Raw genomic sequence first — 25,085 nt, 5'->3', positions numbered from 1 at the left:
GAAAAAAATATTCCTTAGTGTTTACTCTGACATGGTCTTAATATAACATCCTTACAGCTTAATGCATTTTTTTTTATATGGCCTATCTTGAATAAGACTTTGTTTGTCCCATATTGAGTATAGTATTTATTCCCGGGGAATGGAAAGTCATAATTGCAATCCCCTGCAGACACGCATTCTCCCTACATATTTTCCATGCGCATCTCATTAATTGTGCAGTTTTATGGTAATATGGCCTCATTCTTGAGATAATTTGAGGGATCCTTCAAAGGCTTCCATTCTTGGTCCGGGTCTGAGGTCTGTGGGGATGGACCGGGAGGAGACTTAATTTTACACATGCAAATTTAACTATGAAACTTCAATAGAGAACTTTACCTTTGGGAGTGTGCACTATTATAAAGACATGAGCGATGTTCTAGATACATCTTTGCTTTCCTTGTAATGCATTGATCTTTAGATCTGTATTTCCAGGATGGCATAGGTTATAGGTTAAAAAAAAAAAAGCTGCTGAATGCTAATAGTATATACATTAATGTTTATTAATTTTCCAAAAGCTTTTACCCAAAGTGAAACCATGAAAATGGAATTTGTATAGAACAGTCAACGTCTCACAAATTTACTATGAAAAAGGATCTTGTCCCCATTCATTGTAAAATACCTAATTTCTTAGATTGCAGACTGAAAGCTTTGTGACACCATCATGTCATGTTTCACCTTACAATTAATTTTATTTTCTGGTTTTCTTTGTGTCGTGACCAATTCCATTTACCTGTCTGGAGACACTGAAGGAGCTGTGTGAGAGTCTGACGTTGTCTAGCTCGTCCCTGCTGTCTTTTACTAAGCGGCAATGATTGAGTGAACTGCCTGGTGACAGCTAAATGAATGAAGACGTGCCCTTTGCTTCCAGAAACTTTGCTAATTAACCGTGGCACTGACCTCTGCTTAGTAAAATACAATAAAACAGGGCTGGGACTCACTTCTAAAAAACTCTGAAAATCAATTTATGTCGTACGAAGGTCAAGCCGAGAGAATTACTAGAATCTCTTTTGTGGGTTCAAGTGCTTTTTTGATTTCTTGACATACAGAATAAATGTTCATAATGTGGAAGAGGCTAATAAAGGCTGCTAAAAAGCACAAAAACATGAACGCATGTTAAATCTGTTGCAATTGTGTGACCGTTTATCTCACAATGAAATGACATCATGTGTTGAGTGTATGGTCGCCTCGTCCATCCATATTAAACAGCAAAGACAATACAGAACAAAGCAGTGGAGTCCATGAGCCAGCATGCTGATAGACTTCCCCCGTTCCCCACGCTGGTCTCTCATATGCATGCAGACAACTTCTTTGTGGATATTTGGATTTCCTCACCATAGCAACAGAGCTGCAAAACCGTGCTGTACAACCTCTCATCAGACACAGTCGTGCCTAGGCATCGCACGACGCACGGGAGCCAGACGAAAGGGAGACAAGAAGAGGAAAAAGACATCGGGGAATAGGACACTGCTGCCTCGCACCTAATTTTCTGTGGGAATTCTCCTCATTAGGACCATGACAGCTCAGTTACAACGGCTCCGAAGTGCCAAGGGTCATGCTCACAGCTGCCGATCGAGCAATCATTCCTGCGCTCAGCTGAGGGACAAATGGAGGAATGCAACAATTTCACTCTTTGCTCACCATGACGGAGCCTCTCTTTGCTGAATCCTTTTGTGTCAGATTTCCAGGCTTCGATCAAGTGTTGGTTAATTGCAAAAGAGCGGCTGGAAAAGCCCCCCTTCCACTTCCATGCTGCCAATGTGTTCATGCCTCTGATTTTCCACAAATTCTGCTCTCTGGTCTCTGTTTACCTCTGTCTGCTGCTTTCTCCACCCCTTTTCCTCAGTCTCTCATGCTTTCGCGCTCCCTCCCACAGCTCGCTATCTCTCCTCCCCTCATGCCTTCAAAGCCAGCAGTCTGCTCGTCACTCCAGGGCTGTATGCTACATGATCTCTTGGAAAACAGCATCCACATCTTGCTCGAGCTGCTCCATGTGCAAGCCTTAAGATTTCTTGCCCAGGACGGCAGGATGCTCCTGCACTGGCACTGATTCTTTGTTTTCCCTTTCCCTCCCCTTTCCTAATCTCCTGCCCTCTGACCCTCATCCCTCTATCCCTGACCCTATTCCCTCTCTTTTCCCCCTCTTTCTTGACAATGTTGCCATGTGTCTACTGGCTCCAGCCTGTCCTTGCCTTGCTTTTCTTCGATTTGTTCACTCAAGGGGAAAACTGTCCAGCAACCTGCCTTTGCCCAGACCCTCACACTGTGGACTGTAGCGGGCGCGGACTTATCCATCTTCCAGACGAGATCCCCTTGGATGTGCGGAGGCTGCTGTTGGCAAACAACTGGATCCCACGGATTCCTTCAGATTTCCTTGTGCTCTACAGCGACCTGGTCTACCTGGACCTCCGTAACAACTCACTCTCGCACATCGAGCCAGGCACCCTAAGCACTTCCTCCAGGCTGGTTTTCCTGGACCTTGGTTGCAATAACCTGACAGAGATCCCCAAAGGGACTTTTGGGGAGACGAGGAGCTTAATTAAGTTGCGCTTGGGCAACAACCCGCATTTGAGCATGGTCAACGAAGATGCTTTCATGGGTCTTACCTCCTTACGTGAACTAGAACTAGAATGCAATGCTCTGTCCGGGTTACATGTGGGTGCCCTCAGCCAGCTGCCCTCTCTCAGGGTGGTAAGGTTAGAGGGCAACCCTTGGGTGTGCAACTGCAACTTTGCCAACCTGTTCACCTGGCTATTGGAAAACAGTCACAAGCTTCCCAATGGTGAGTCTTTGAATCTGACATCAACTATTGTAGCTTGTTGAACCTTGTCTCACTGTTGCATAAACATTACTTTATGACAGGATTCTTTACTATTTATATTACTCCAGATTAAACAAGGGACCTCTTCCTCTGATCTAAATTTAGCTCTCTCTCCCACCCCCACAATGACTACAAGGGATTTCCAGAGTAATGACAGATAAATGAGGACAGCACGGAAACAATGTGCGAGCTCTTCAAGTATGCAGTGATGCCCTTATCCTCGACAGAGCTCACATTTTGCATTCCGTATAGTAATGTGGTTTGTGGTCATCATCTTGTGCATGCCAAACACCTGCTTACACCTCATGTCTGCAAACACCTTGGGTGTGATATACCAGCTGGTTATGGACATGCTATTTATATGGGAACTTTCTTACTGTGAAGCTGTTCTTTGGGGTTATAGAAATGGGGTGATAGAAATAACCTGTTTATGATGATTTGTGATTAGTTTGTGGTAGAGTTCACAGAGGTTAAAGGGATAGTGCACTCCAGAAAAAAAAAATTCTGTCATCATTTATTCAACTTCATATATTTCTAAAGTTGTATTACATTCTCCCCTCTATGGAACTTAAAAGAATGAGAATTTTGAAGAATTTTGAAGTGATTTTTGCCCATACAGTGGAAGTCAGTGGGGTCCAAAATAGTTTTAGACTCTACTGACTTTCACATGATGGACAGGAAAAGTTAAATATTTTTCAAAATATATTCTTTTTCATTCCACACAAGAAAGAAGCTTCGGACGACATGAATGTGTGTAATGATGACAGAATTTTCATTTTTTGGCATTCAATTTTGATAAACTGATGAGCACTGTTACACCATGTTTTTGGTTTGTTTTCACCATAATACTACTAAGACACATGTGCATGGTAATCATTCAGTGTCATAATATATCATAGGAACATAATAATACCATCACTGTATGATAGTAACAGTACTGTTTTGTAAAGGTAGTTCAGTATTAAAGAAAAGAAAATCAGCTGGTTCTAAAAAGTATAGGAAAAGAATATATAATATCTTGTCTCAGACATAGTTATAAAAACATTTTGTGAGACTGAGAGAGAGAAAATTGAAGAGCATCATTCTCAGGAGAAGGGTTAAACAATGGAAAACAAATACAGAGATTCAGCTCACTGTCTGACAAATAAAGCTTAGTGTTGTTCTGTGAAATAGTTGATGGTGGAGATGGGAGCTGGGGAATTTTCATTGGACATTTTATTTAACATTCATCGACATAGCAAATAGTAAAAAGAAGAAATTTTACTTTCTGCTGATGCTTGTCTTTATACGGCTGAAAGCTGAATATTAACAACATATTAGAGGTACTGTACATTTATTACAAATACAATAGCTGAAATAAAATATACAAAAATAGAGCACAAACATTCAGCCATCTTCATTTGTTTATTTTTTCAATACAATGTTTACAGCATTTCCACTGAAGTTGTGTTCCAGTCTGTTCAAATACATATTTTAATAATAATAAAAAATGAACAAACCCACAAACCCACCCACCCTCATTAATCAGACGTGAATAAAATTATCTTATCTCCCTTTATCTATCTACATGCTAGATTATTCCACAAGAGGAAAGGGAGATTTACAAGTTGAAATTATCTAAACATTCCTAGTCATATAGAATTATTATTATTATTATTATTTTTTGATAAAATGGAAAATAGGTAACTCTGAACAAACATTACATCTAATGGGCAAACACCATGCAGTCCCAGAGTTCCATTATGGGTCATTTAGCTGAGCTGCTAGCGCTGTTTTTTTTTTTTTTTTTTTTACATACGAACATGACCTTACTTCAGTACAAGCAATAAGTTAAGAGCTGTTCGTAGGGAATAAAACATGCGAGAGTTAATAAAAGACAGTCCTTTTAAGTCTGATGAAACATATAGGCTCTAAACTTTAATAAAAGTTTCTGATGATTCAACTATAGTGAGCAGAAAATCGTCTTGATTACCATAATACTAGGCCATTTTCATTGCATTCACATTTGCTGTGCTAATGATCATTTTGACTCAGTCCTTGAAAAGATGTTTGTGCACTGGGTAAAATATGAGATCCCTCAGTGGCTCGGGCAAATAAATTTATCATGGGCTTTCAAAGCAGTCATTAGAGGGTCATAATGAATTGCACGAGAAAAGGGAGCCAAGCTCACATCAGCATCAGAGTCAGCAGCAGACGGGAAGCCAAAAGCAAAGCCAAGCCTCCGGCTTACCCACCAACAGACCCACCGTAGATGCACTCTGAAATTGAGTTAGGAGCACACATCTCACCTCACCTCTTGAGGAAGTCAGAGAGCAGCTGGTTATAACAGCCTATAATGACCTTTGAAACGAACATAAACAGATGACTGGACCGTGCATGAACAGCAAGTAACAAGCTATTTATCTGCCTGAAGATGGACTTCACTTATGTTGATATGATGAATGAATTCATCACACTAATTCATTCAGATTGATAACTGATCTGTTGTGATCTAATCAACCACTGCTGCAGTTATTGATTTGTATACATCAGATTATACTTGGTGCATTGTATTTCTAGTCAAAGATATATGAAAGAGAGTAGCTTCTAGAGAAATTGTTTATGCTGCCTTAGGGTTTGGGAAAATTAAGTTTTAAATCAAATAAGCATTAGCTCCTCTACACATGTCAGAGGAATGGTTTATTACTCTCACAAACTCCTCATTTGAACTACTGATCTCACCCTAGATGCTTTGCGTTGGTCAGAAATGCAATTCGCGAATGCATATCTGCAGCATTAGAGCTCACAGTGGATTATCCCCTTAATGAGAAGATGGATTTCCCAGTAGCAAGAACAGTTCTATCAGTTCTTCTATTTCTAGCTACATGAGAAAAAATATAAGGGACAGAAACTGTTGGATTAGAAACTGAAAATATTACTGTAGATTATCCTCTCACCGTTCCTCAGGCTATTACATTGTTTGATCTGATCTCACTAAAATAACACCCAAAGATGAGTTATTCAGTAGCATTTTTCTTATGTCACCTGCTGGTTTGGATTATGATGATACAGTAAGGATCTTTGTAACTGACCTTACTTACTGTTAAATATATATATATATATATATATATATATATATATATATATATATATATATATATATATATATATATAAAAACAACGTCAAATTACATGATGCACACTATATAAACTAATCAAATCATAATTAATTCAATACACATATTTGCTGAGAGATGTTACAATTCTTTTTATTATTATTATTGACGATTCAAGGTAATTATTAGTGGCAGATTAATATAAGCATGACATTTACGTTTTATTTAATTCCAAAAAGAAGCTTTAGAAGTCAATGTATTTTTATTTGCATATATTTGAGCATAAGACTATTGCTGGCCAACATTTTTGGTGGGACATTTTATGGACCACATTCCTTCTAGCAATTTCTAAAATGTAATTTGCATAGTTGTTGTTATTTACATTTAGAGATGTCCTGCGTTGCCTGGCTGAAGGAAGATTCTTGATCAGTTCCATTCAAATCTCCAATAGCTGTTGAAAATAAACTATAAACTGTCCAAAAATCTGCTGATTTGTCCGTGTTTAAAATTGGTTTCTGTAAAGGGCTTTGGACTTTGTCTTCCCCACATATTCAAATAATCATATTCATTAGAAACATTGCTGAATCCCCGACGAATGACCATTTTATTTTCAACCTCTGCTATTGTACATTCATGTTTCAGATGCATTTATCTACTGCATATATATTTCTGTTTAGATTAAATGTTAAGTACACACTTAGGTTCAAGAGCATGTGAATTGTTCAATAAATAATTACATGGCATCACTATGTTTGACAGATGAATGAGGGTGCCTAGATAATCCACTGTTCAAGTTCAAATATTTTATTGTCTTTCTAGACACTAAGTATCCAGCAGAACGAAATTGCGATTCTCCAAGCTCAATGTTCAATGTGTATCATTACGCTTAAAACCAACATTAAATAAACATAATATACATCACAACAAAAAAAAATTACATCATATATATTACTACACATCTTAGGTAATGCAAAAAAAAAAAAAAAAAAAAAAAAAAAAATGGATGTATTGCACATGATTACACTAGTATATAATCAATACCGCTCATAAATGTCAGAACAGAAGAAACCACATATATGATTCAACCAATCTGTACATATATAACAGCAGTCCATCAGGTAGTAGTATAGGAAAGAATAACATAAATTAATCATTCAGTCCATACCTATGTATTCTTTAGTCCAGCAACCAGTATATCTGTATATGTCAATGTGAATTGAGCAGTCTAATAGCTTGTGGAAAGAAGATATTCCTGAATCTGGCAGTCTTGCATCACATACTTTGATAGCGCTTGCCAGAAGGCAGAAGGGTGAACAGTCCATTGGCAGGATGGGTGGAGTCACTGATTATTTTGGAGGCTCTACTAAGGCAGCGTGTCAAATGTAATTTCTGTATAGATGGTAGAGAGGTCCTGTTGATTTTCTCTGCTGTCCTTACCACTCTCTGGTTAGACTTCTTGTATGCAGCTGTACAGCTTCTAAACCAGACTGAGAGGCTGCTGGTCAAAATACTCTCTATTGTGCCTCTGCAAAAGTTTGTAAAGAGAGGACAGGGTAGGTTTACTCTCTTCATCTGACTAAGGAAGTACAAACGCTGCTTAGCCCTCTTAACCAAGGAAGTGGTATTAGTGGTCCATGAAAAGTCTGCAGTGATATGCATTCCCAGAAACTTGGTGCTTCTGACTGACTTCACAGTACTGCCGTTAAGTCTAAGTGGATTATGAACTGTCCGCTCCCTTCTCATTGTTAATAAGGCTCATCACTTCTGTATCATCTGTGAATTTAATGATATGAATCAAGTCTTAACTGGCACAGCAGTCATGACTCATCAAGGTAAACAACAGTAGGCTCAAAACACAGCCCTGAGGGACCCCGGTATTCAGGATTGTGGTTCTGGAGGTTTTGTTCCCAATTCGCACTGTATGGGGACTTTCAGTGAGAAAGCCCAATATCCAATTGCAGAGTGAGGTTTTAATGTTGCCCAAGTTTTTTACCAAGGGATGGGGGACAGCTATATTAAAGGAATGAAATGCTTCTTGCTCAACATATGTTCTAAGCCCAAATGAAGTGCTACTGCTATGTCATCATCAGTGTAACAATTAGGTCGATATGCAAACAGAAATGGGCTGAATGCTGCAAGGAGTCTTGATGATGTGACTTTTGACCAGTCTTTCAAAGCACTTCATCGCAATGGGAGTGAGGGCCAAAGACCAAATCGTTTGAGCTAATGGTCTTTATTCATCAGTATAGGAGTTGCAACAATTATTACATCACTAAAATTAAATATAAATATTCATAGATAGATAGATAGATAGATAGATAGATAGATAGAAACAGATAAATGGCTCTGCTATTGAAGTTGTTTATACTATGGTTATCGTGTCTGGTGTGTAACCAGTGCAGACTTGCTCTGCGCTTCTTTGTGCTGGTGCTCTCTTTCACACATTTTGATTTCCCATGTGCCCATGTGATCATACGCCCTGAGCACAGACAGGCAGCCTGGCAGAGTGGGTTGCACTAAATTATGGCTGATGTAATGATATAATGGATGGATAGGCCCTTTACTGTGTGACCCTTGAACTATGTCTGGTGGATAAAGGCAAAAAGCTGGCCAGTAGAGGTGTTTTTTAATGGATTGATAAATAAATATATTGTTAAATAGTTAAATATATGGTAGCTCCGATCAAAAAGCAAGCATCCACTCATCTTAGAGGTGACATGTCATGAAAATCTGACTTTTCCAGGTTTTAAGTGCCATAATCAGGTCCCTGATGCATCTACCAACTAAGGAAACACAAAAAAAGATTAACCCAGTAACTTTGTTTTGGTAAGCCTTTTTCTGCAAGTGCCTGAAAAAACGATCGTGTCTGATTTTGCTCCCCTAGTGATGTGGTAAAGGGATCTCATTATTATTACTGCCTCTTAATCTGTAAGTTTCCACCCCATGGTGCCATCATTTTGATTTTGCAAACAACAATGGTGTACCAGTTCTAATGTCATGGCTAAAGATTGAGCAAAACATGCTAACTGTTCTGCCTTTGGCTGCACAGACAAGCATAGAACACCATTTAGAGTCCCAGCCTCAGAGGAGACAACAGAGCAGAAGATTTATTGATTTATACTGTTTATTGCTGCTGCCACACAGATCTAATATAAACAGTTTATTTCCCAACTGTTTACCTTCACAGACATAACCGACTGTTTTTGTAACTTGTGTGTTTTAATATAAACTTGTGTGTCAATAGCAGAGTTTCCATTACCCTGCTTTAACGTGCATTTTTAAGTATCACATCAGAATCAAGCGATGGAAATGCTGAAAAAAAATAAATAAAAAAAATTACAGTCGCTTGAGGTGGTTTTTGACTTGTGCGAAAAAGGTTTGATGCGAATAATGGGAGATGGAAATGAATTTTGCAAATAAATTCATGAATGGCAAAACTTGACTAACCAGCAGACCGATCTCATTACACAACATCTGAAATGTTGTTATGGTCAATTGGAAATGCACAAGCAAAATCTGTCATCACAGTATTTCTGTATAATTTCCTCCCCGAAATGTCTGACACAACTGCGTTCCCAAACATTAGCATCTACCTCCGAAAGCAATGAACTCATTCATTGTGTTTCATCTGCTCACTCTGATGCGCAAATAATTTATAATATATGGAAATTATTATATTCTCCTGCTTTTCTTAGTGATTTATAGTTCCAGTTTATCAGGAAGTGAGGTTTTTGTTCAATGTTACTTGGATGGAAACGATGCTTGTTCACCAATGTTTTATGTTATATTCCAGTTTTGCGCATAAGTTAAATTCTCAACTTTGAATGCAAACAGCTACTGAAAACTTAGTTTAGTACTCACGCTGTGACAGCCACTTTCTGTCCATGTGCTTTGGATGTTTGCGTTCAGAAAACCGTATATAAGAAATTTAAACTAATATGATTTAAAATGCATGATTTCAGTGCGATAAACATGATAAACAGAACCAAAACATATATTTATAGCAGGTACGAGCTGTTTTCTGGAAAAGAGGACGGGGAGCAGCAGCTCATTTGCATTTAAAGAGACATGCTCTAATACATGTTTCTGCTTCCACTCCAAATAGGCATTTTCAAAATTATATAATAAAAAATCTGTGGGGTATTTTGAGCTGAAACTTCGCAGACATATTCTGGGGACACCAGATACTTATGTTACATATTGTATACATATATATATATTTTACTATACATATCGAAATTAAGTGTCTTTTTTAAGAAAATCAATGTGAAAATCAATATCTTAAATGATCATAAAGTAAAATAGTGGGGAAAGAAGTGTTGCCCACCCCCTAATCTATAAATTCTTCACCATGACAAGTAAAATGAATTTGACATCAAATCAAATATATACAGGACTAAATTATTTCTATAATATAATATATTTTATTATTACACATCTTATTAATATTCATTGTTAGAAATATTATATAATTATTCACATATTCCTCAACATTTGGTGTTCCTTAATTGTGTTATCAAGCGCAAGGTTGGGGGTTCGATTCCCCGGGAACACATGATAGGTTAAAATTGATAGTCTGAATGCATTGTAAGTCGGTTTGGATAAAAGCGTCTGCTAATTGCATAAATTTAATTTAATTTAATTTAAAATTTCTTTACATTTCTCCTTGATTAGATGAAAAAAGTGGCATAGTTTACTCCATTCTTCCCCCAACGCAGGAATCTTTGTTGGCTTTTATTGGTTGTGAGAACTTCCCTGTTTAGTTTCACCCTATGAATTCCCTTTGAAAAGGTTGTGAAACTTAAGAATGGTTTAAAGACAATTACTTGACTCTTTGCTCACAATGATGCGCTCAGTGGACTTTCTCAGCCTACCAACAGCTTTCACCATGAATCTTTTACAAGGGAAACAAACATAAACATGATCCACGGCTGTCAACAATGCTCATGGTTAAGACAAAACAAAGCACATCTATAATTAACATCACCTATGACCTCAGACTGCCCTGACCAGGAAGGCACTAATTTTAACTGATTTATAACCAGCTCTTTCCACCCAAGGCGTTTTAACTGAATCACATGATGAAAATTTGACTTAGAAGGCTAAATAAATAAATACATTTAAATTTAATTTCCACAATCTGATATTTCCAAGCCCGTACATCTATATATATATATATATATATGTATATATATATATATATATATATATATATATATACGGGCTTGGAAATATCAGATTGTGGAGATATATAATATATAAGATTGTTTGTAATAAAACTCTGGATCCTGTCTGCTGTGTGGCTGCTGGCATATTTCCGTGAATGTGTTAGTGTGTATTTTTTGTGTGCTAAAATTATCCCCCTTATGGCCTGCTTCATGGGGCAAATGGCGTCCAGAGTACGTCTAAATGCACCACTGAGAGCAGTCCCATGTGTCTGTGACGTCACTAAACCCCCAGTATGAGGGAAACCCCTCCTGATTATAATGAGTCACGCATGAATGAGTCTTTTGCTGACACAGAACCGAGAGTTTTGATAATATAATATGAGTCACTCTTGCTTACTAAATCTCTACCTCCCCTTGACCTTTCTGTGAGCTCCATCTTTTACACTGATTTTGTGTTTAAATGCAAATGCATGCAAAAGAGCCCCGTTTTCTGAGCTCAATCAAACAGCTCATACTTGTACCCTCAAAGAGAGCCCTCGAGTACCTGTGCAGCGTAATTTCAAGGTAGGCTAGAGAGCAAAGCTAGAGTTAAGCTGAGGTCAGACAAGGTTGTCAATATGCTGAAATGCATACCGGCTATTCATGCGTCTGCAGTCAATGGGCTGAATGGAGTTAGAGATGGGGACGATGCCAAACTCCAATTTCAGGCTCATGTCTGCAAGGTAAATCAATCACTGGCAAGAATGTAGTACACCAGGGCATTCATTCCTCTTACCAGACGCTAATTTTGAATGTAATCCATCAAGTGCCGACATCACCTTGACGACATCCAAGTCTCATCAAAATCGCATGCTTGCTAGTATTCCTAATATACTGAATGCTGCATGATTCACTAGATGAGGGAAAAATGAATGGGGAATTTCAGTGTGGACATAAATACCATGTCAAATATTGCATGTAGCGTTTGATAAAAAATGTATGTTAATACACTTGTGGTGACATGATAAGTATTATGATATTACAAAAATCTCTTATGCTCAAAAAAGAAAATAGAGTAATAGAGTAATATTGTGAAATGTAACAATATAAATGAATAAAGACAACGAACTCCTTTTGTGGATGCGCTCTTCATGCAAAAGCGTCCAGAAACACAGCAACGAATCTCTAAAAAAATCACAGTTTTATTATAATAGTGTTCTCATTATATTATGTATATGACAGTCCCAGTCATTAATATTCTGCATTGTTGTTTGTCCTTCTTGCTCTTCATGCTGAAGAGATAGGCTAATCACCATAATACTACAATGAAGCATTTTACTGCTGCATAACAGAAACCAAATTGCATATTATACAAGATAAATAATATTTACACAATATTTATAAACCAGCTTGAAATGTTTTGAAATCACTTATACCCTAGCTGATTGAAAAAAAATCAAGTCTTTCACTCTGCCTGTGTCAGTTTGAGTCTTGTTAAAGTTTTAAAACCATGCTGCCAAGATGCTTCTCTGTTGGTCGTATATTGGCTGTATATTGGGAGAAAACTGGTTGCTGTATGTGAAATCAGACATTTGAGTGCCCCCATATAGCCAAAATGGCATGATAATAAAACTTCAGTGAATATTTGACTGTGAGATTGGAAGTCAAATCAGGCTGTTCCTATCAAAGTATCAAATCTTCGACTATAGATAGATAGATAGACAGACAGATGGAATGAGCTCCTCCCGAATATGTAAATAAAACATCATATATTAACTTGCAGTCTACTTTTTTTCAGTCTCCAGAGGGGATGACATTCATACTCTAATTCATGTTTGACAATAATACATTGATTAAGGGAGTAAAATATGGATTTGAGCTAGAGACAAAAAATTTTGGCCCTCCAAAACACCTTTGTCAAAGAATGAGCTTTGACAAAGGATAATAGCGTGGCCTTCTGTGTGGCTCATAAAAGCTCACCATGCTGAAAATTGAAAGTGGCGCATTATCAGATTTGAAGCAACACTGCTCAGGTATATAACAGTGTCATATGAAATGTTAAAACTGACAGAATCAGGCTTACTCCCTGTACAAAAATGTATTTAGGTTGAAAGGTCAGAGAAAGTCTGTGTGATTAATCTCAGCTATCGAACCCATGTTAGACAGAAGACTATCTTTTTGCACTCATGAGGAGAGCCTGACACCAACTAGGCACAGCTTGTCTCAGATCTTCTCATTAAAAACGAGCGAGTGTGATAGTTTTCCTGTGGGCCTCTTAGCGCTATCCGGGAATCTGACCGGTTTGAGTGTTCACAGCTCTGCTTTTTACAGCAGAGGGTGTGAAAAGACCTACAGTAGTCTATTTTACATAGTTTGCAATGTAAACATGTACCATAAATAATATATAAGATCGATAGTTTTGAAACAGAAGTCATCCGGCCTAAATGTGACCTGTGCTGGCAAAATGAGTCAGAATAAGCACATTTTCAAAAATAAGTTATTTTTATTTTCATTCTACATCAAAATACCTTCACAATGTTGAAACAGTTGTTGAATTAATCGATTGGTATAAAAATCCATTTAAAGTTTGATGAACATTCCCAAGCAAAATCACCAAGCAGCCTTGCATATTTTCCTCCAATTCTTTTCTTAATAATAATTTATATATTATTAATCACAATATAGCTGTTTTTTTATTTTTATTTTATGTTATCTTTATGATAAAAAAATAAACAGGAGTTTAATCAAGAGCAGCGAGTGATTCCATCTTTTCTTTTAATGATTGATTAACATTGAGACAGATCTATATTAAGACATACTATAATGCATGGCTCTAATATAATATCTAATCTAATGTATAGATGGCTGTTGTTGTTGTTGTCTCAAATAATATAAATAATAGTATTTAGTATTATGGTATGTGCATTCATGATGGTGATTTTAGTTACAAAAGTGACAGTTTTTAGAGAGCGTCAGCAGTAAAGACTTTTATATTGAAAGAGACTGAAACAGGTTTGTAAACAAGGAAGTTATTTTTACTAAATAATTTGTACTGTAACAACACCTTGTAAGACACTGAGCAATGCTGTCATTGTAAATCTTATTAGACTAAAAATTGCTTCCCTCAGCGGGCATTCAAACTTATTGAGATGGAGCTGAAGAATGAATGCTGTATCAGATGCAGGTAATCACACTTGCTCAGTCCATATCTCTATCATAACACTCTACAGGGAGCTTTAAAAACAGAAATTGCAATACGATTTCAATAAAGCAACTCAATGTTCCTTCATAACTAGTTCTACAGTGACATTTTCAAATAATGGAGGCTTGGGCTGTTAAACTGTAAAATTCCAATTTGAATCCATGGCAGAAGGAAGTAGTTCTCACAAAAAAGGGTTTTTAAAGACACTCTGGCCTCATGAAAATCACAGCAGTGTTGATATACAACAATATTGCACGGCTACTTGTGTAATATTGCACATTTATCTAGTTCTGTTCTACATTAAGTCAGCGTATAGTATTTTACATTTCAAATGCTTTACCTTTAAAATGTACTGACTCATTCCTCCCCTTTAAATGTTATAAAAATCAAACACTCCCCTTTAAGAGCTCTGAATAATATTAGCTGCTCCACTTTTCAGCTTTCTTTTTTATGGTAGGGGAACATCAATCAGAGCATCCTTAGTAGAACAGTTCCTTTAAATAAACTTGAAATGTAACTTTGTAGGAAACAAACATTGGAAATTTCCTCAGGCTCTTCAGGAGATGCTGCTTTTGCCTGTTATTGTCGTCCATCAAAACAACATATAAATCTCAAACAGTGTTTAAAATCTCCTTGAACCGTGGCACATGCAGTGCACCCGAGGACACATAAATATAATTGAAATTTCAGAAACCTCATTTCCACGAAATGTAGCAGGCTGCCCGGGCCACTCGTTCAAGTACAGTAAACTGTGATGGAAATAAATCACATACCAACCTTAACCAGGTCACAATGCGTTGCGGTCAAGAATATGAGTATTGATTCATTTCTGGCTATGAACACAGCCTGTGCTATCCATTTCCTAAGAGCGAAAAAAGAAAAAAAAAAATACACCTTGAGCAGATATTTATGAAGTCTTAAGCAACATTAATCAACCCGAAGAGACAGGTGGGGGTCACATGATCGGAGGGAATAGCCTCTTAAAGTGCCAGAGGCCACTGTCTGAAGTTAGCAGAGCGGTGAGTGCGTGACAAAGCTATGTGAATATAAATACAGGCAATTTATCTCCTTCATTCTCCAGTGAGTTATCCTGACACTAAAGCGCAGATGGACTCTCCAAGCTCACATTTCAGACTTGCTCTCGGATCTGGCATAAAAATCAATATATATATATATATATATATATATATATATATATATATATATATATATATATATATATATATATATATATATATATACACTGTATAGTCTGAAACTTTATAGTCGTACTGTATGGTCAGAAACTGTATAGTCAGAAACTGTATAGTCTCTCTCTCTCTCTCTCTCCATCTCTCTCTCTCTCTCTCTCTCTCTCTCTCTGTGTGTGTGTAATATATATATATATATATATATATATATATATATATATATATATATATATGTATATATATATATATATAATGTAAGGCAATTACCAGATGAAAACTAAGATAAAAAAATAAAAAAAAAAATAGAGAAATGTTTAGACAAATCCTATGTAGGCCTATATTTTGTATGTTACATATATTTTAATAATCGATTTGATGATTACTTGACAAAAAGAAAGAAAGAAAGAAAGAAAGAAAGAAAGAAAGAAAGAAAGAAAGAAGGATAAATGCTTAGACATAGAAGCTATGTATATTTTAGAGAGAGAGAGAGAGAGACAGAGAGAGATGCAGAACCTACATCAACCTATATTTTGTTCATTATGTGTATTTTAATAACCAATTTGATAATTATTTGACCAAAAAATAAGATAAATGTTTAGATGTACATACAGAAAATACTGTATGTGTTTTGTATACATTTTGATAGTTATTTTAAGATGACTCCCTGGGGTTAGAAGAAAAAATAGGGTACATATTTAGACATAGAACAATGTATGTTTTGTGCATTACATTTTAATAAGCTAAAGATCAACTTCGCAGCACTCCAGTGCTTGAGTTTTTCCATTCCATTTGTCTCCAGTAGCGTCCACCCACCTGCTCTGAGCTTGGCTTCCCCCGGCACTTCCACCTTTGTGTTAATCATATCAGCATTTTATGTCATATACCTGCAGGGAATTTATCCCACAAAATGTATTTATCTTGGAAGCTAGTCATTTTACATTAATAAAATACACTCCAGTTTCCGTGGAAGTGTTACCATTGTAATGTTCCCTGCTAAATATCTGTCAACAGCTCCACAAAACTTGTTAATCTCATGACCTGTGATGCTGGTGCTCTATTGCAGTGGACAGATGACACTTTAGACATCATGTTTGTGATAGAGGCAGGTCAGTGGCTGTAATGGAGGACTGGTGACTAATGTCACAAGATATCGGACTAATATCGTTCTGTGAATAACATCCTGGCAACCTCAAGGTCTGCAGAGTTTATCAGTTTACATTAGTGAACATTTCCTCTGTAATGACTTGCCAGAAACTAACATCCATTTCAGTGAATAAAAAAAGCACGAGGCTGGCTGGTGTCAGGACTCAGGCTAAGGCCATGTCTGCGACAACCCATAATTAAAATGTCTTCACAGACATTAATTGTTACATCAAGTCCTTATGAATTAAATTACACGTCAGTTTAATGCACATTGTAAAACATCTGACTGTAAATATGACAGCATATTAATGGCTATTCCCCTATTGAGTGAAAATTACCTTGTGCGCACTGATTTCATAGTAAAATTCTGAGTATGGTAATTTACTATAAAATATTAGTTAAACCATGTTAAATGCTTACAGCGTTTTATATTACAGAGCAATTGAAAATGAGAGAAGCTAGATTCACACCTCTGTCGTCTTCTGCGGTTATGCAGAACAGAACAAAAAACTGTGAGTTAGCTCTGAATATAGTTACATCTCCCACACAGAGCCTCACGCTCCAGTGCATCAGATGACCTGGCTGTTAAAAGCAATGAAAGCAAACATGTCATCACTCCATTCTTCCGTGAGACTGCACGTTCTGACTGCGAGAGAGAGAACTGAGTGAAAAGCCCATTGGTTGTTTTATCATCTTTGGATCTCATAATATGCTCCTGCTGTTTTATTTTTTGCGTCTAAGCAATCAGCCATAGAAGAAAACAAGCCTGCCTTGTCATCATCTTCATCTTCAGAACTCTTCTTACTTTTCTATATTATTTCTTGTTTTACGCATATTTAGACGAAGATGCGTTTTTCTCTTTTAAATTCCTCCATGTAACCTTTAATCACACTCTTATTAGCATCTACTCGCATACACAAATATATCATTTACATTTATATAATGTGAGTTGATTATATTTCTCTGTGCAGCTGAAAGCTGTTGTCGGATATTCCTCTCAGTGGATCTCATGATTATGTGCTGTCGACATGCCCAAGTCTTATATGCCCTTGTTTCAGTCTCATTAACACACAGCAGTGAATCAGTGGGACCATGCTGAGTGAGTGAGTGTGTGTGTGTGTGTGTTGTTTTAAATGAGTGAGTGCTGGCAATCTGACTCCTGTCTTGGTCAAATAGTGGCATAAATACATATGAGAGCTATTCTAGTCCATCTCATAACCCCCCTGCCATTTCGTATCATATAGCCTATAATATAAATAATAAAAAAAATCTTGAAATGAGTCCAGGGATTCCATTTTTGTCAGATGAATCTGATCTGAATGACCATTCAATATAATTGTCCAGTTCTTGGATGTAAACTAATAAAGCTGTCCTATTACAGTCATTGTGTAATCTTTATGTTATATCTGTTGTGTATTTAGTTAATCATTATAAAAAGATGAGATATTCAGACAATATGCATGGTTATATATCGGGGTTCAGAGTTTATGAATTGGCTTGTTTAGAATTCAGTGAGTTTGAATTAGAATATAAATGCTCACACTAGACAGGAAACTGCATTAGAATGACAGAAAGAAATCATTTACCTGAATTGAATTATTGAATATGTTGAAAAATACAAATAAAATCTACATGTCTCTTAGCTTACCAAAGCTACATTTATTTGATCAAAAATACACCAAAGCAGTAATACTGTGAATACTATTACTATTTAAAATAACTATTTAACTAAATAACTAATAATCAGCACCATTACTCCAGTCCTCAGTGTTACATGACCCCCCAGAAATCGTTCAAAATATGCTGATTTGCTGATCAAGAAACATTTGTTATTATAATCAATGCTAAAAACAGCTGTAAATATTAATAATTTTGTGGAAACTGTGATGCATTTTTTTCAGTATTGTTTAATGAATAGAAAATCAAAAGAAAGGCATTTGTTTAAAATAAAAGTCTTTTGTAACATTATAAATGTCTCTTTTCATTAATTTAATACATCTTCATGAAGTATTAATTACTTTATATAGTCAGATGAAGACTGCAAGAGTTTTTAGACCTAAGCAACTGTTAATAAAAAATGCTATGTTTTGTTTTATAGAACTATAGAATGTAACCATTGTAATGTCTTACACAAAAGCACATGTTTTTGTGCTGTTTATACAGGTATCGAGGGCATGGAGTGTTCCTTGGCCACCGATGGACGCCGTGTGCCTCTCAGCCAGCTCTCCCAGGACAGTTTTCGGGAGTGCCAGATCACCCTCACCCTCACTGATTTCCTCATCATCATCTTCTCTGGCATCTCCGTCTCAGTAGCCGCCATCATGGCCAGCTTCTTCCTGGCGTCCACCGTCCACTGTTTTCAGCGCTGGAGCAAGGGCACTAAAGGAGACGAGGAGGAGAGTGAAGAATGAAGAGGGAATTTAGAGCTTGAACGACCTTCAGTCTGATTCAGAGCTACCAGTTCCTGGCAGAGTTCAAACAAACAGCGTGACTGAACAGACACCAGGTAGAACTTGGGCAGAAATAACATGATTGATAGTGTCAGCACTAGTAGGGACACAGTATCCTCAGAATCGAAGACTATTTAGTATGAAATCAAGCCTTAGTATGCAAACTTCCAGGGATTTACTTGTTAAAGGAAATTCTTTGAGATCTTGTCCTGCAGTAGAGTTTCAGTGTTGTTGAATACTCGTGTCCGTAGAGTTTCCCTTCATGTAGTCAATATAAAGTTAGCAAAATCCAACTGTAATACTTGTTGATTGTGCCAAATTAGCACAGGTAGACAGCAATGATTCAGACAAGCACTAATGATCGATGGTGAAGAATTATCACTATAGAAAGGTAGCGTTGCAGCTTTATACAGCCAAGTATACATGCTAGAAGCCATTTTCCTTCAAGTTTAAAAGATGGGGAAAAAAGACTTAAACCTTAGAGAGATTTCAGAAAGCATTACCTGTAATTGGAAGTATAGAGCTTAATGTGAATAGTTGTGTCAAATACCGCACTTTAAAATGGTCCTACCTGACATCGGCCCTCAAACCACCAGGTACACTGGTTCAGCCCAGATCTGCCAAAGAATGCTTTGGTTGAGGGACTGAGGTTGATATGTTTTGAAATATAGATTTATTTTTCTTTAAAGAAAGTTTGTGATCTTAGCAAGATCACATTTATTCAGCGTAATAATGATACTACTCACATATAATGATATATAATATATCTATGAGATGGAGATAAGTTCATTCTACAAATGTCATTGTATTATTCAATTATTTATGTCTTAAAAGTATATTTGAAAAGGCATACAGTGGGCCCAAAACATATAAGTCAGACACTGCATGAAGTAACAAAATACTGAACCAAGCAAAAGATGACTGTTTGGTTTAAACAACAACAACAACAAAAATTAATGATAAAATATTATCAAAATTTTAAACTGAATTAAATATATACACAATAAAAAAGGTAAAATTCGATTGCAACAAAGCCCCAGAAAAATTCTATTTGGACCGACAAAAGGTTCTGCATTCTTCATTTGCTGATGTCACATATTTTGTTTTCCACCAAAATGATGTTCACACATTAAGTGCCACTTAAGTGTCCAAATATGTTTTGAGGCCACTGTGTACATACACGTGTCTACAGATTGCTGTCTTGTGTCAACTAATAATAATACAGTGTGTAACTAACTTCTGGCATTAATTTCTGTTCATAATGTCGATTCCATCAATTCCAAGAAAATTATTTTGTCAATAGAGCGTATGGGGGAAATGATTTTCGAATGTCAGAAAAAGACATTTGATTGTTTTTGTTTTCCTTTATGAATATTTCTATAAGTCTTGCTTCTTTCATATCCTTATTTGAAAGGGCTTCTGTCTATAGAATTAGGTAAATGTCTTTTGCACAGTTTCATGAATCACATTCATTAATATCATAATATATCACCATCCCCTGATCCATTGTTGCTGTCAACAGATGCTCTGGATGAACCATTTCGAGAATATATAGCTTCTTTTTGCCAGACAGGTATCATAACTTCATTTTAGCATTGCATGAATTATTAATTGGATGTGTGAAATGAATGTTGGGTATGGAAAAAGAATTCATTGTGATTCAAAGACCATCTTATTTTAAAAGAACCTCAGCCATCATATTGTGTTGGATGTAAGAAGCACGAATGCATATTAATGTAATGTAAATGTTCTTGTGTCAGGACACGGTTGACCCATATTATGCACAAGCTTTCAAAGCTAGACTGTAGCATGTTATCATCAGCAGAACCCAAACCTGCAGCTATAATATTGTAATACTGAATTATTAGTATTATTATTTTTATTTCCACATATATACGGAAACAGCTGTTCATTCAACCAAAAAAAAAAAAAAAAAAAAAAAATTGAAATTAGGCATTATAAATGTTATAGAGACTTACTATGCCATGACAATAGAGCTGTTCAATCATGACTTCAGTTTGTTTTGCAGACCACGGCGTGGCTTCCCAATGGAATTTCGAATTGGTTTTTTGAATTGCATTATAGATAAAACAAGATATATAAATTAATAACAATAATGAGAGTCAACTATATGAATAGTATCCATGCATACACAGTCAAACCTCAAATTTGCAAAAAAAGGTTGAAGATTAAATTGTTAGCTCATAAATCAAAAACTGATAACTTTTTGGAAATTCCTAAGGGGACTCATGACCTGAAAGTTTTTAGTGCTACAAACAGAACAGTAGCTGATTTTACACAGATTGGTTGTATAATGACATTTGCAATGACAAAATGCATCAAATTTCAATAATCAATACTTTTTCTTTCTTGTCCACAATGTCAAGTAAAATATGGCGTGTTCATTGCTGTACCATCTGTTTCTGAATTCAGTACGTGTCGTTTGAAAAAGCCCAGAGCTCCCAGCATCAGTCATATCCTGTGTCATAACTGTCACACTGAGCGATGTAGTAAAGATGTGTGTTGCACCATTACGTGGAGTATATTTGTTCTCTGTCTGAACTGAACACCACATATACCTAGAAAAGTAACTACTATGTAGTTACAGTACAAAGAAAGAGGGAAACATTTTCATTGAGGGCTTTTCCTGCATGACCCAGTGGTGACATCATCCAGTACTTTGTTTTTTACTCCACATGGCAGTACACTGTTGATGAAATACAATATCATATTAAACAGTAAGCTATTTTCGACTATTTCTTTCAGATGATTTGATTTTTCTTCATTTGATTTTTCTTCATTTTTATTATCATTCCCTTAAGGCATTGGTCTCAAACTCAATTCCTGGAGGGCCACAGCTCTGCACAGTTTTGCTCCAACCCTAATCAAACACACCTGATCCAGCTAGTCAACCCCTTCAGGACCGCTAGGAACGTCCACGCAGGTGTGATTTGGAGCTGGTTGGATCTTACCTTTACAGAGTTGTGGCCCTCCAGGAACTGAGTTTGAGACCACTGCATCAAGGCTCTGTAAAACAGACATGTTTGATTGTCACATTTCCATGTAAAGCTTTATTAGACATGAATCTAATGGATTTTGTCATTTTAGAGAATGAATATTAAACTGAGTTCTTAACTATAAAGGAGACGCTGCACTGACTATATTCATGCCCCAGTATTAATGCTTGTGACGTCATTCCACGGGTGATAATTAACTGTCAGGTCATGTCTGCAATCTGTCAGGACCACAGATAACTTCACAGGGCCTTAAGCTCTAGATGCCCTCGGAAATCAATAACAGCATGTTTGACCATAGAGCTGCAGAATAAAATGATGAAAACAACATGTTTAGATAAGTTTTAGTCTCTCTCTCTCTCTCTCTCTCTCTCTCTCTAACTGTCAAATATTCACCCATCACTTTAAGACAATCGATAGGTGTTGAAACGTTATTGATTCCAGGCTTTGTACAATTCTGAGAAAATAATTCACTCACCATGTTGTTCCAAATCTGTATGCATTTTTCTTTTGAGAAACACAAAAGTAGATATTTTCTTAAACATTTATATGGTTAAAATTGACTGAAAAACAGAGTCAGTTCAGAAAATCATGCAAATATTCCTTCAGGTGAACGTTCTCTTTAAATCCAATGAACATATACTTCACTCTAATATAGTATATACAATATATTTTATTTACTCACCCTGGAGAGGTTTTGAACCTGTATGCCATTATTTTACATGCAGAATATTCATGCCACTCTTCCATACAATGCCAAAAAAAGGACAAAAACAAGACAAGAGTTCTAGGGCTATTCAATAAAAGAAATGTAGCCATTTTTGACTGAAAATCATATTTTTACAGTAGCACTCAAATCAAATGTAGTGCCTGTGGTGCAGAATGAAATAAATTTAAAGGCATACTTTTTTGGTCATTTCATCACACAAAGCTACTTATAGCTTTAGAAGACTAAACATTGCATTCAGAACTGAAACAACATGAAGCTGAGTATACTTACATTTTTAGCAGAACTATTCCTTTCATTATCTATCTGAATATGAAAACATCTGAAATATTATTTTTGTCAATATGTAAACTGAACTGATCACAACATTTTTTTGCTTGAAAGTTTTCATGCACAAATGGATCAGCTTCATATCTCAGTTTACCTCTATGTCAGTGTTTGCGTTCACAAAGGATATATATATATATATATATATATATATATATATATATATATTTTTTTTTTTTTTTTTTTTTTTTTTTTTTTTCTTTATACAGATTATAGCTGTGGAGACTAAGCGTGGTCCAGTTCATGTGACAGGTCTTTGCCCACATTGCTGTTTTATAATAGAGCAGATGGTCAGCCCCTGATTTCACTGTTTGGATTTTTCCACATGACTTTTTAATGAAACATAAAGCAACGGGTGGACAGTGACACAAGTGTGATTACCCTTTCAAGAAAAGTGCCAAAGCCATTCTCTTTAAACTCGCTGTTAAAAAAAGATATGGTGAGAACACTTAGGCGATGACGGGTGGAAAAAGAGACCCCTCCTGCAAGCATTTACTTCATTTGGTTACCATGGCTACAGGGCCAGAGGCTTGCACGGTGGGATGCCGAGGCGTGAGCTAGGAGGGAGAGGCGGGAACAGTCACAGCCACAGCCTTTTGCACTAGCTTCCTCGTCTGTCCTGCTCACACTAAGAGGAATTGCCATATTCGGGAGATTCTTGTCATCAGGTCCTGTCTCCTGATTCTGTATTTAGTGCTAAAGAGCAGGTAGGGAATTCACAGGGTCACTTTCATCTTGGAGCCCAGTCTCTTCTCATTAGCTATGGTTCACATAATGGCACTACAGAGAAGTCTCTTCAGATTAAGATAGTGCTGACCTCTAGTTTTCACAAATGCACACTCACGCTCAGACTCTCTCCAACATAGACCTGATACTCCCAGGATTTTATGCGCAAGATTAGCTACAGACATGAGATGCAGATTAAATCCGATCTTCTCGGTGTACAGTGGCATGTTGAGCACAGGTCTTGGTTTTTTTTTTTTTTTTTATAACAATTAATACACTAAGCCTTTTGGAGGAATATTACTGTCTGTTTTCAGTAACATTCCCCCTTTGCAGCAACAAAACAATTTTTTTTATATATACAGTATAAATGTATGTGTGTGTATATATTTATGCACAACTGTTTTCCCTCAGCAAACACTGTGAAGTGAATTAGAAGTAAGATGACCCAGAAACCCTTGAGAGAGAAACAGCGAGGAACGCTGAAGAAAGAAACCGACACCTCTAGAGAGATCTTTGTGCAAAGGCTTGCTGATCTTAGCTTAAACTTGAGGTAAAGTAGGTTTCTCAGGTTACTGTACTGCAGCCTCTGGGGCCTAAACTTGTACCTCATTTACAGTCCAGAATGCTTAAAGATGGTAAGACTCTTTCCCCCGAGTTGTCACATTTATTCACAGAGTTTTGAGGACTTTTCTTCTGCAAGGATGCATTCAATTGTTACAAAGGATTTCGGTTTTGAAACACACACACACACACACGCACGCACGCACGCACAAACACACACACACACACACACACACAAACAGCATAACATTCAAAATAAGACAAAAAGAACACTAAATTAGTATATTACATTTTATTTTCTGAAGGATCATGTCACACTAAAGACCAGAGTAATGTCTGCTAAAAAATTAGCTTTGCAAAATCACAGGAATACATTTTATTTTAAAGATTATATAATAAAATAGAATGCTTTACTTTAAATTAGAGTAATATTTCATAATATTATTGTTTTGTATATTTGATCAAAATAGATAACTAATAAAAATCGAAAAATACTGCCTTGAGCATAGAAGACTTATTTTAACATCATATATATATATATATATATATATATATATATATATATATATATATATATATATATATATATATATATACTATGTTCCTTTAAAATACAAAAAAAAAGAAAAAAAAAAAGAATTGTATA

General features: G+C 36.3%; 1 protein-coding gene across 1 annotated transcript; it reads left to right on the top strand.

The window, feature by feature from the left end:
* The first annotated feature begins 1,153 nt into the window (after window positions 1–1,153).
* LOC127967818 (leucine-rich repeat-containing protein 38-like) lies at window positions 1,154–21,624 on the top strand. Its single transcript, XM_052568536.1, has 2 exons — window positions 1,154–2,818; window positions 18,798–21,624. The coding sequence occupies exons 1-2, from the start codon at window positions 2,191–2,193 to the stop codon at window positions 19,043–19,045; spliced, it is 876 nt and encodes a 291-aa protein (XP_052424496.1). The 5' UTR covers window positions 1,154–2,190; the 3' UTR covers window positions 19,046–21,624.
* The last annotated feature ends 3,461 nt before the right edge of the window (window positions 21,625–25,085 follow it).

This window comes from Carassius gibelio, chromosome B11 (assembly GCF_023724105.1).
Source record: "Carassius gibelio isolate Cgi1373 ecotype wild population from Czech Republic chromosome B11, carGib1.2-hapl.c, whole genome shotgun sequence".
Taxonomy (NCBI): Eukaryota; Metazoa; Chordata; class Actinopteri; order Cypriniformes; family Cyprinidae; genus Carassius; species Carassius gibelio.
This window is presented reverse-complemented; position numbering and strand designations above follow the sequence as displayed.